General features: G+C 31.3%; 1 protein-coding gene and 1 long non-coding RNA gene across 2 annotated transcripts in view; one reads left to right on the top strand and one right to left on the bottom strand.

Annotated features, from left to right (window-relative positions):
* LOC124424785 overlaps positions 1-7,793 on the top strand; it is a 69,652-nt gene extending 61,859 nt beyond the window's left edge. The window contains exon 3 of the mRNA XM_046964288.1: positions 7,396-7,793. Coding sequence (XP_046820244.1) covers positions 7,396-7,621 — 226 coding nt within the window. The 3' untranslated portion in view covers positions 7,622-7,793. The remainder of the gene's footprint in view (positions 1-7,395) is intronic.
* Positions 7,794-10,794: 3,001 nt separating this feature from the next.
* Positions 10,795-11,787, bottom strand: LOC124424770. Its single transcript, XR_006942376.1, has 3 exons — positions 11,646-11,787; positions 11,118-11,277; positions 10,795-10,983 (listed from the first exon to the last, which is right to left on the bottom strand). It is a non-coding gene; the product is annotated as an uncharacterized LOC124424770 (long non-coding RNA).
* Positions 11,788-14,116: the final 2,329 nt, after the last annotated feature.

The following is a 14,116-nucleotide window of genomic DNA, read 5'->3' as shown; positions in this document are numbered from 1 at the left end:
CTTTGATGAGCTCGTTTGCTAATTATAAAAGCACCAAATTATCGAGGGACGAGCACGGCCAGCCGCCCAGCAAAGATCTGATTCACTGAAACGAGAAATGAGCGAGAAATGACCTGGTCCGCGGATACTACATCCGGGACAATAGTTTGCGGCCCAGTAAGAATAAACAAAGTTTGTCGCTATCTGACAATAGGGGAACGCGATCGATAGCCGAATGATACTCTGTTCAACAATAGTAATTAGACAGATTGCGAGCTGCACTGTTTTGGGCATTGAGTTCGGCCCTTGTTAGCAAAAGCTTCTTTCCCTTCCTTTTTCTGTCTTTCTATGAGCTTTATAAAGGATGCAGTAACCACATCTAATTTAATTACAGTCGCTGCGCAGTCTACTTTGTCATAGAATCAGAAGCGAGCCTGTAATTAATTTGAGCATCCAGGCGGTCACAGGCTCTCAACCATTTTCTGTGAACGACTCAACCTTTTACCTTGTCCCTTTCCACTTTGTATACCTTTCTTTCTCTCACACTCTCTCCTTCTTTAGCATTCTTTAGTTTTATAAGACTATTACTAAGTCTCTTCATAATATTCAACGAACATTTATTTTTATTCTGACAGATTATGTACGTGAAATCTTTATTAAATGTAGAAATTTGTACAAATTCGAAAAATTGAAAGGTTTCAGGATATCTTTATGAATCTACTATAAACGAAAAGCATCGCATTCAATATATTCCAAATTTTGCTTCTAGAGTAGTTCTTGTACCGGTCATACAAATTTTTACACCCGACTTCTTCTTCCTTTTTCTTTTTTCTCTTACTCTTTCGCCGTTCAAATGCATATGCGTTATTCCCTGTCCCTCGCATATCTCTGTCTTTATTTATTTATTTTGTTTTTCATCGTTCCTTTCTCCATTGTGCATCCACCCCGTCCACTCTCGTTTCACTTGCTTCGTTCTTTCCCTCTCTTTTTATCAGTATTTCTGATTTTTTATTGGACCTTTTGTTTGTACTTCGCTCTATCCCAATCGTTTGCATAGAGACGTCAATAGTGATAGTTGAATTGTTAATAAAAAGCATATATATATACATATATATATATATATATGTGTGTGTGTTTACATATATACTTATATACGTTTAAATAAAAAAAAAGAAGAAAAAAATGCGATATCTCAACAGTGTCTGTAAATTTACTAAATATTTATCGAGTTTCAGTGGCTACGTGTCTACTCGTGAATACAAATAAAACATTGTCGTATATTTATATATCGCTTGTTAGCCTTATTTAGAAAATACCAATATGTTCTTCACACGAAGACACCTTTTTCTTTTTAAGAATATTTAATTTGTCAATTATTACTAATTGTAAGTTTTATTTTTTTCTAATAGTCCATATTTTCATTTTTTTTCCTCGTCGTCGATAAATTTGCTCAATATCGGAAAAATTTAGGAAGAAGTAAGAAGAAGTCCAAAAAGAATGTATGTGTATAGGAAATGATAGTTATAAATCATAGATTACGTATATATGTATGTATGTAATAACCGAGAAACAGTTTCTAGAGCGGAGGATTCACGTAAACGTGTTTTAATCCGTATCGTGTTTATTGATTTAATGTCTACGCCTGGTACGTTTTCTCGGGGTTTTACCAGCGGCTCTCTATCTTCGATTCGTGTAAAATATTGAAAAAGAAAAAAAGTAGACTCGAAGTTATCGGCCAACAACAACCCTCTCTCTCTCTTTCTCTCTCCTCCCCTCCTCCTATTTTTCTTTCTCTCTCTCCCTCTCTCTCTCTCTTAGTCAAAGCTTAATCTTTAAATCTTTCGACGCCTAGAGGTTCGGATTTTCCGATAAAGAGACAAAAGGGAGCGTGAATATCGGGAGCGATTCGATCGAAAACCATCGATGATGTATGTGAAATTATCCTGTCGATTTCTAAGAAATTAATTAAATCTACAGACTGCATTATCGGAGCTATAATAGTTAGTTTACGGTGTAATTAAATTAAGATAAAATAAAAAACCGCAAAGAATAGTTGAAAATTTTATTCTAGACTATTATTCAACTAAATTATTAAAAATCTTAAAAGAAGTCTATCTAATCATTCGAAAGTTTCTTTATAAGAGAAAATCATATTATATTTTGTCTGTATATCATTTCGATTACGAGCCGTTCGTTTTGTCTTTATCTTTTCTCTCGAAGGTACTTTATCGAGATTATGTTCTGAATATCGTTTAATTAAAACTTCAATCGTAGCTTGTCCGATATTTTTGCCAGCTGAAAGTATTTTAAAAAAGTACTTTAAAGGTCTTTTAAAAGTCTCATCGACCTATGCATGTACATACATGCGCAAACTATGTAAAGTTGGCGTGTAGATGTATACATAGACATACATACATACATACATATATATTAATAGATACATACATATATATATATTAACGTAATATATAAACATAAAATATATAAACATATACACGTATGTATATAAACGTAAGTAAATCGAACAACATACCGAACCTAATCGAAGCGGATTTTATTTTTATTATCTGTTCTATTTCGGTGATCTGAATTCTTTGATATAATAGGTAATATCGTCCGTCCAGTATCAATTCATAGGTTATGAATTTTTTTCGAGATCCGCACCCTTCGACGGATCGAAAGTCGCATCATAAAGGGAACATTGGATGCGTAGCTCGTGACAAAGAGCAATCCAAAGATAATAGTCCATTCACGAGAACGATCTATCTCTGCACGAACGCTCGCACACGACCCTTTTCTTTGCATCCCAACCCGAAAATACCTTTCAATCTCGGGGCTCTGATGTGTTTGCAAAAAGAATGCTTCCAGAGTGGCATTTCGAGTTTCGATTCTCCCTCCGAGAATTGGAATTCAATAAGGAAACAAGGAAAAATAGAAAAACTAGTTAGGAACATCGACATCGAAATGATGATAGTTTATTCGCTTTACGACAGGATTTATCCAACAAAAGGACTTTTCTCTTGCGACTCGTTTCATTCTATTCGTTGAAATGTCAATGCGATATATCATACACAATTATAAAGATCAGTGAAGCATCTTCGAAGAAATCTCAGAAACGAAGCTTATAAGAGGAATATATAGAACGTAGTCCAGGTCCTGATAACAAAGAGATGTTTCGAGCATAGAAGAGAAGGTTGAGTAGCAAATGTAGGGCGCGAGGTGTGCAGGAGGGTTACGGCATTACTATCCTGATAATAGAGTAGCGGTCAATGGTGCAATAGATCGCGCCGTAGGTGGAGACGCAGCCGGATAGCTACGTTGTGTAACATGCGGGAGCCGAGCAAGCTCTCGAGGGAGTCTCTATTTCCATCCTTTTCAACCCTTTCCATTCCTTCCATTTCCAGGAGTATTCATCGGTCCTTGCTATCCTCGCGCTCTTTTTCTCTTTTATTCCGTAACTTACCTGATCTAATTTTCTTATTTATACATTTTTATATACAGATTTCTATATACAGATTTTACTTTATTTTATTACGTTTAATTTTATTATTATAAGTTGTATTATTTCATATTATTATTATATACAATAATAATTGTTATACTATTTTAATTTCCTATTAATTATTATCATTAATATTATTATTTATTTTTTTGGTTCGCAATTATAAAGACTGGTCTTATTTTCTTGATAGAATTGGTTTCTTTCACTTTTTCTCTGCCTTACACACTTTACGTAAGATTTTCTTTTTGCGACAGCTAAGAGTCGATTCTTATCTCTCCATGAGAACGTTCTCCCATGAAACTGTGTTTTCCCGATAATGGGAACGCCATACCACCCTGCTTGCAGCAAGCGACTACCCCTTGGGACAGGTGCGCGCCTCGGAAACTTGCGGAAAGTGGAGCCGAGCTCTGCTTTATAAAATCGCTGTGGTAGTTAATTCGCGATTTAAGCTGTGTCCATGTATGCCTGTATGTACATACAAGTGTGTGTGGAGACGGGATTATCTGCAAGTTGCGGAACGTACTGCCGTTCTCGTGCTGCCTCGGAATTCGTAATGCGAGAGGAGAGGAGAATCGAAAGAAGGAGAAGTCCTCTGAATCGAACACTACGATCAAGTCTATAAGTCTACGATATGTATATACACATACTTGCGTGTATGTGTGTGTACGATCGTGTCTTTCTTCTTTCCGATAGGGGAAGTACCAAGTTCAGACGAGAGCTTATTTCAAAAGAATATTTTTATTCGAGGTTACGTCTACCGACTCTAAATTCTCGATAATAATAATAAAAGTAAAATAATAACAATAATAATAATAATAATAATAATAATAATAATAATAATAATAATAATAATAATAATAATAATAATAATAATAACAACGATAATAATAAATAATCATAATTATTTCGAAAATAGTATGCGAATATTTTTGACGAATTGTTCTTACAAAAATGTTATATTATGTTAATTCATTGATAATCGACCGATGTCGATAAAATTTAACTGCACTAACGTGTGATTACGATATTTTTCATGGCGTTCGTGTAAAATATAAATAAATGATAAAGCAAAAACTTCAGCGCTGATGAACGAGACTGATTCTGGAGTAATGAGAATGTTCTGTTAAAGCGGTTTTTTTTATCGTTAATTCGAAAATATCGTTCACGAGAAATTTGATATTTTTAATGCTTTTTCCTTTTATTTTATAAATATTGTCGCATTTAAATATAGCTTTTTACGAGGAATGATAAGAAAAACATCGAATCTTACGTATATCTTAAATATACCGAAGCTTCCTGTTTTCTACATCGCGGCATCTAAATAGATAAAACGACGTATCCGAATGCATACAGGTTTGCAATATGTTGGAAAACGTAAAACATCGCTCGGTCTTTACGGTTGTAAATTTTGCATTTGAAAGTGTAATGATTTGCACCCAATGTAAAGAGACTGAGTAAGAGTAAGAGAGATAAAGAGAAAGAAGAGAGCTTAGCATTCCGGCGGAAATAGTTCGCGTTACTTTGAGAACTGCGCAACGACATTGGTTACGATCAAAATAAATGGTCTCGAGGATGGAAGATGGAGGAAGAACGTTAACGTGATGGAGGTAAAATCCGTCGTGGTTTTATTTTGATGTTGGGTTTGAGTTCGATCGTGGTAAACGCCAAGAGCTCTCTTTCTCGTTCTTTTTCGTGAAAAAGGAAAAAAATGAAAGAAACAGAGAAAGAGAGAGAGAGAGAGAGAGAGAGAGAGAGAGAGAGAAAGAGAGAAAGGGGAAGAGAAAGAGACGATCCGTTTTGTCGATTGCTTAAAAAAGCAAATAAAATTGTTAAAAGATCATTTCTAGTTCAATTAGAAATTAAATATGTGCATATATATGCAAGTAACATGTTTATGTATATATTATATATATATGTATATATATATGTATATATTTAATATATTTAATATATATAATATATTTAATATATTTAATATATATAATATATTTAATATATATATATATATATATATATATATATATATATATAATAAATGTTTATTACAGATTATTTAAGTATTTCACTAAACGTACATAACAATTTCAGTGATTCAAAAAGAGGTCTTTGTTGAAAGTACATAAAAAATTGCTAACGACAGTTTCCTATTATTACAGTTTCGAGGTAGCAGCAATTTTTGCGCCAATTATTCTGGCACCGAGAAAAGCGGAAGAATGTATCGTTTAAAAACCGGCGTTGGTCATTTTGTTATCACCTCGTTGAATTCATATTTCGCCTGGTTAAAGTTTCATTGAATTTTGTGACATTCGTTTTGTATTAATACTTTCTCACGCTAGTTGAACAAAAATGAAAAAAATGCTTATATACGTAACCGTATTGCGTTTGATAAATAGACGCGAACATTGGCCTCATCTAACATTTCGACGTATATTTTTTAACGTTAAATGTATAAAAGAAATTCACGAATGAGTTACTTTCTTAATTGAACTTTTCATCTCTGAAATCAATAAAAATAATCAATAAAATCAATAAAAATAATATTTAAATTACGCTTTTTGGCTTATCCGTGATATTCGATAAAATATTTCAACTTAATAGTTCTTCTCTTTTGGATTATACATTTTGTTCAATGACGGATTATTTACTATAATAATAATAATATTTTTGTGAACGTTGTATTATAATATTTGATACAACAATTTTAAAAAACTGTTCATGATGACACAATGAGGTAGATGAGGTAAATGAGGGTTATAAAAATTCACCAATTAATTTCGCTGACCCGACCGTACTTCGATTTTCCAGTACATTCAATGATGCAATACGTAATACTACTCTCTCTCTCTCTTTCTCTTTTTCATGCACTTTCATGTTCTTTCCCGGTTTACAATCTTTTATTCCGATAATAAAAAAAGACATTTTATCGGAGTGGGAAATCCATCGTTTCACGGTTTCATGCAATGATTGGGTTTCCACTATGTTCTTCCCGGCACATAACGCATAAACACACACGAATGAAGTTACATGAATACGAATGAAGTAATACATGAGCGTCCACACGTTTATGTTTTTAACGTGTTAATGTATCGCCATATAAGCTTTTTCATAACATATACAAATCTCTGTAATTTATGCGTGAAGTGTCAACAGTCAACGTTGTAGTAGTTTGATAAGATGCGGTTCTTTCCCGCGCCTCGTTGGTTCGATCTTACGCATACAATGCTTCTCTATTCATACATGTATATATATATATATATATATATATATATATATATATATATATATCTTATCTTCTCTTTCGCTTCTTCTCTTTTTTTCCTTTTCTATCTCTTTTATTTCCCTCTCTTTTTCTGTCTCACATTCTTTGGATCGCCAAGCTCTGGTAAGCTTGTTGTATATAAGCGAGACTTGTCGTATCTGGAGACATAATTCTCTAACTCTCAACGGAGTGCCGAGGTAAGAGCAATTAATTAATATCTTTATCACAAAGAAATTTTTATTTCTTATTTTATCATATTGTGTGTAAAAGAGAACAATTTCTTTAAATATTTCATCGTTCGTAATTTTGCATTAATAATAGCGTAGGATTGTAGCGAGTATAGAAAGGTTTCGTGTGTTATGGAGAATTCGCACGGTATGCGAGCAATAATTTGCGTGTTAAATGAAATTTAACAGTATACAATTTAAATTATCGTGCTTCGATAACGTTAATATGCGTAAAAGGAGTGTAATATACCCAGCTACTAACAGTATTGTGCATGTTTAATTAATACGATTAATTTGTTATAATGATGTTATGCGTGTAATTAAAATTCGTTTGTAAACTCAGGTTGTCACAAAGTAATGAAAAATTAAAGAATAGCGATAATTCATTATGATATTTTATAATAACGATACTATATTACATTTTACAGTTTGATCGTTGGAACAATCTACTCGTATAAGACAAGTGATTTGATAACCAAAATGAAGTTGGGTCTTCTGATCATAACCTTTTTAATGGCGATAATGTCCGTCATGTCATACAGAGTACCAGTGCCGATTAGAAGACCGGGACAGCCTACTTTCCCTACTTTCCCGGGAACCGGACCGTTTAATCCGAAAATACCTCAAGGTCCATGGGGTAGACCCAGGATTTAAGAAGTTTTGGTATGCTGAAAAAACAGGAGGATTAAAGAAAGAGATTAATTAAAAAATGAAAATATATCGATCATTATTGACATGCCGCCAAAAACTGTTCTTACTATTATTATTAAAATAATTTTGTATATTATTAATTGGGAGATTAAATCCTCATAATTTATAGAAATAACTTTTTTAATATAAGAATTATTTATTAAAGAACCTGTTCGAATGCGTCCTAAGATTTGTACTAAGTATGGATAAATCTTTTGTTACTTGCGCATAATAAAATAACAATTTCAACTACTATCAATCTGTGTCGCGTTCGAAATTAAATTTTAAATATTAGTCTGATATAAAATAAATCTCAATTTCTAAAACTCACATAGAATGTTTACTTTAATTAATCGCACGTCAGTTACTTTAGCAGTATTGGATTTGTAGTCCTTCGGTTAACGACACATTAACTGGACTAAAAAACGTTTATCAGAGGAACATATCGTTTAACAGTTCAATGAAATCACTGGCCATTTCCGCGACGTGTTCCAAACAGATGTATCCAATTCTATACATTTTGAACTTGCACGGTTGTGCGAGCTTACGCGAACCAATCGTCTACTACTTCTCTACATTTTACATAAATTCACAAATTGAACAGATTTATGAACTAGAGATTATATATACAATGTTATTTAAGTAAAACTTTTTCTATATTATATATTTTTTGATAAAAATAAAATATCCATGTTAGTATAAAATTAACGATTTAAATTTAATACATATTCATGTAGCAATGAGCATGACAATACGTGTATATATTTTATTTATTTTTTTATAAAGCGCAATGATCATATATGAAAGTTAATAATTTTTATTGATGCGTAAAATTAATGATACGTATAAAGTAACATTAGATAAAGTTAAATTAGATAGGTATTATTTATGAGTTATTTTAGACTATCGTATCGAGGAAAAAGCTCATAGAATTTTTAGACTTTGTGTGGTTATGGTTAAACAAATTTTCTTTTCATATAGAAAGAGTTAATTAACTCAGCATATGCACATTTTAACCGATAATAACGAAAATAACGAATACGATCCATTGTTCGAAAGGAGCAAGCAGAGTTGCATTTAGGTACCTCTAATAATGCCTATCGTGAACGTAAGCGAGGGTGCTCTAATTATCTGCCCCTCGATGAGATGCTTTCTTAAACGCATGTAAACAGCTTCATTACTACCCAAGCGTGCTATAAAATATCTTCACGAGAACGGTTGGGATGGCCAATCACAAGTTTCACACACTCCATCGCCCTGTCTCTAAATATTCATGTTCTTTTTACACACTGATTCCGATGATTTCAAAATTAGATAAATCTTTAAATGTATAAAATATAGCTAAAATCAAAATCTGAGGATATAATAAAAAAAAAACAAAAAACAAATATCTATATAGTTATATTAATTAAAAGAAATCATCTGTATTTTTTTATACATCATAAAAATTTAAATACTCTGATATAGTCGCAGAGAAAATGATCACAATAAAAGTACAAAATTTTATTAATATCTTCTTCTTGTTAAAACCAGATTGTTTTTTTCATTAAAATATTTTGTAACAAACTATCAGATACTCATATATATATATATATATATATATATATATATATATATATATGAGTATCAGTAATAGCAAAGAGTGCTTCTAGTGTTGCACTCTCGAAAAAGCGAATCATTTTTCAAAATGCATCGTGTTCGAGAATGAAACGATAATTCCAGTCGATTTATCCTATTTCATGTTTTCTATGCTTCATGAACGCGTTTTCCTGGATCGATTTGTTGCTCGGTTCGCTAAAGATTATGAATTTCTTTTTCTCTAAGTTGTGCCAAAAAACTGAAAATCCAGAAGTGACTTTAGTAGAAGCAGTGAACCGGCATCGAGAAAATATCTTTGCCCTCTCGCCAGATGCTATCCAGCTTTTACGTATCGCCGAGTAAACGACTTCGAATCGGTTCTGTGTTGTATTCCACATACCAGTAAAATTTTTGTTTTTACATTGGTCAATGGCAACTCGATATCTTTGCTTATACATTCGAATCTTTCAAGATCGTATCATTTTCTCAAGAATGGAGATTGATGAGAATAAAAGATCTATTGATTAAATTAATCCAAGTAATCTTTTTTATACTTATATATAAAATTTTATTTATATCTTTTACGTATTACTATATTTTACTACTAATATTTTTATTTATATCTTTACATAAGTTGAATATATCTATTTATGGTTTTTATTATTTTTTTTTTCTTTCAAAGGATTAACATCGTATTTGTAAGACATCAATTTTTTTTTAATAAAAAAAAAAAGAAAAAAAAAAAAATTCCATTTAAGAATAAATTTCATTACCATTGACGATTCGAGTAATTATGAGTAATGTATCGAACATATATTCGTTACGAGCAAAAAGCCAGCGGTTATGCAATTTTAGGAACATTATTTTGCGAAGGCTGCACGAAATGTTGGGCGTAACCGCATATTGGCTAGTACAGGTGTGTATATATATATATATATATATATATGTAAATGCGTAATGTATATGTATCTATAGCTTAAGTAAAAATATACCGCGAAAATGGAACTTCGATTTATCATTCCCTTTTGCAAGATAATTCAAAGTATTACGCAGAAGTGAAAGAAAAAAAAAGAACATAATATCAGGGGTGTTCCTAGAAATTACTTTCTCGTTTTTTTATTTCTTTTTCTCTATCGATTTTATTTACCACCCATTGTTCGTTATCTTTGAACAGAACAGCTACGGTAAAAGTTACATTATCGATAAGAGACTTTAAGAGGAAAAGTCGTTTTCCATTAACATGGCTTACATCTTATAAGAAGCACCTACGATAATTTTTTTACTTCTTCTTGCAATGATAGTTCTCCGTTTGACTAAAGATTTAATTGAAATAGGTTGCATTTATGCGAAAAGAGAAACATCTCTTGAATTAAATTCTTCAGACATTTCTTTGAGCCTTGATCGTCTTACAGGGTTAAGTATTCTTGAGAATTTTTATCGTATTGTAGGAATTTAGAAACATATCACTATGATACAGAAAATTGAAATGTCATGGATGTGACAGTGAAAAGGATTTCAGAGGTACTATATTATGTGATTTAAAATAAGTACGAGTATCATTTTAAATAAAGAATTTACCCTTTTTATTTTATTTACTGAGATATTATAAGGTACATGTGAATAAAGTACGTAAGTCAGTACTATTTAAAAGCATCTCGTTATATTATACTATTTGTTTTCTAAAGACAATATGCAAATCGCAAATCAATTTAATAAGAAATCCTTCCTTCGTATTTCAGATGTTAGATCTATAACAAAAACAAAATATAATTTGAAGAATAAATTTCAAAAGTAATAATAAGTATCAGATAATACTTTTGATAAAAAATTAGCATTTTTTTTTTGTTTCTTCGAATAAAATAGAATTCATTGATTGACTCACTTTTGGAAAAGGCAGAGGCAGCTTGCCTTTGGGATTGAATGTTCCGTAGCCAGGGAATTGAGGGAACTTACGCCTCTTTGGAACAGCATGTGCACAAACTGCCAGTATTACTAACATCAAGATCACAAGAAAGTTTGTTAGTTTCATCTTGGCTAGTGATCTATAAAAGGAAGATGAAGATCGTAAGTTTGTAAAGTTAAAAAAAAAAAAAATAAGTTTTAACTTGATAGATAGTATAACATCTACATAACAAGTTTAAACTACCTATGTAGTTTACCTATTACTAAAACACTATAAAAATTAAACTGATCTTTTCAACGATAATAGAATGATAATGATTATTATTATTCTCACAAGAGCTGTTTTTATTTTTCTTTCCCCAATGATATATCGTCAAATTTTCATTACAAAAAGTGACAGAGAAAAAACTAATTGTAAGATCAAAATATAAGAAAGATACAATTAACGTGTAATTTTTATATAAAAGATTCGTTCAAAAAAAATCACCAATGAAGAGAATATACTCACTTTTGCCTACTACGAACTCAAAATTGTACGATAAAATAAACGGAATGAATACGTTTATATATCGTTGCGCGTATTTATTTATAAATTAATGTACAATATATATGTATATACGTAAGAGAAAGAAAGAAAGAGTCAGATTGAGAGATCAAGATGAAAGTAGAGGGGAGCAGTGAAATCGGGAAAGAACATGCTGCCTTATCTGCAATATGGACTTATCAAATTTATGTTGATAGACAATGACCCGAACTATTTTCGTAATGAAAAATACAGCAATTGCGTCATACCTCGTAGTATGCATGTGTATATAGTAGCAATATTAGTGGTCAATAATAAACCGCAGCATAGGCAACGGGAATTACCATTAAAAGTGCACACAAAGTAAATTCCTTTATTTTCAGCTGCTGCTTTTTCGATGACTTCGCATACCAATTCGTATGAGCAAATCTATAATTCCCAATGGGGAAAACACAACTCAGTGAAGAACCTTTGGATCTTTTTCCTATGATTGCAAATTCGTGAAAATTACGTTATTAAATTAATTAATAAATTATTATTATTGTTATTATTACAAAGATAATTATGATTGTAGTTATAATATGATTATAATATGGTGTGTGTGAGAAAGTAAACTGATACATAATATATATTTTAATTCTTTTTTCATTAATATTTATTTACTTTTAACGAAATGATTGTAATTGGATATTGTGATATTTAAATTGTAGTATTTGGAACTGAATATTCATAATTTTAATTTTTTCATTATTCTAAAAGTATCCAATGAATGTATATATTTAAATTCTTTTAAATTAACAACAAAAGAAAATATAACGATTAAAAGTGCGTTTCATGTTAAATAGTTTAACTGTTTAACAACAATCAAATTAGTTAAAAGTCGATGCAATTTGGATCATGCGAAGAGAATTCTCCGGAAAATGATTCCACAGTTGCGTATAACAGAAGACACGCGCTACTTTAGAGGCAAAGAAGATAATTAGACTTAGGAGTTGGATCCGTACGTGAATGAACGAAACTCACTAGGTTCGGATTAATTACAGTGAATACCATTGCAAGATAGACATACATAAGTATATATATATATATATATATATATATATATATATATATATATATATATACTTATAGATATATTCGGTTTTGACTTTTGGCAAAGCTTTCCCAAAGAGCATTACTGTAGTGGATGTGTGTAAAGGGAGATGACGATGAAGTGAATGCTCTTGAAAAAGAAGATCAAAACATCAAGTATCATTATACCATTTTACTCCCTTGAATTCTCGAGATGCAATTAGAAGCCCGGCAGACATCGTAGCCGAGAAAGAAGAAACAAACTTTTTGATAGAGCAAGTGGGAGGAGAATAGTAAAAGGTGGCGATAAATACATATTATATAAATACATATATACGTATATATATATATATATATATATATATATATATATATTTATATAGATAAAGAATGGAAGAAACAAGAAGAGGGGGAAAAAGACAGAGTCAATTCGCTTTTGTCGACCATATAGCTTTTCCAATTTTGTACGCAGTAGAGCTGTCTCTCGTGCCGCTTTGCATTATTCATGTCGGCCCACTTGCACGCGTACCAGTTTCCGGGTCCGCTCTTCTTCCCTTGCTCTCAGTTTCCGGTGCTTATCACATCATGGTGCATTAATACTGCGTGTACAGCATGCACGTGGTCCAGCTCGATACGTTCGTTATTTTATACTCAGCGTTTCATTTTGATCCCAATCGAACATTATTATTTCACGAGCGTACATAGGTACAAGGAAGTACACAAATGTCAATATATATTTTATTATTTACAAATTAATTGCAATTTTAAAGAAAGTCTATGACGATTTTTCAACAATTTTATAAATTATGATTTTTCGTTTACATTAAATTTGATTGATCGTTACTTAAATTTAAAAATCCGTCTGGCATTAACCCGTGAAAATTGTACTATCGTTGGATCTGTTTGTCGGCTAACGACGAGTAATATTTCATTGACTTTTAATATTAAAATTATCGTGATCTACGCGTTTAATCGTAGTTATAAATTCTCTTATACATATATGCTTCTTTTATAGAGTTTTTTTAAAATCAATTATGTAAGTAAAAGACTCATAATCCGAAAATATAACCAATTATCATTCTATTATTACGTAGAGTGTAAAGGACATTCTTGTATTCGTGATAACTATAATAAAAGATAAAATACCCAATAGCAATTATCCGACTTTTTGTAGTATGAACTGTAGTAATCTTCTTTTCTCTTTTTTATTCTTCTATTTTTTCTCTTCTATAATTATCAACTAATCCTCGAAACTTTTACTCCCTTTTGGAGATGTTACATCAAAAGCATTGATATGTAATTAGGAACTAAATTATCGGAGACAGTCATTGATATAATCGTTCGAATATACTCTTGCGTTTCTATACAAAACGACATTTCCTATT

The sequence above is a fragment of the Vespa crabro genome, chromosome 6 (assembly GCF_910589235.1).
Source record: "Vespa crabro chromosome 6, iyVesCrab1.2, whole genome shotgun sequence".
Lineage (NCBI taxonomy): Eukaryota > Metazoa > Arthropoda > Insecta > Hymenoptera > Vespidae > Vespa > Vespa crabro.
This window is presented reverse-complemented; position numbering and strand designations above follow the sequence as displayed.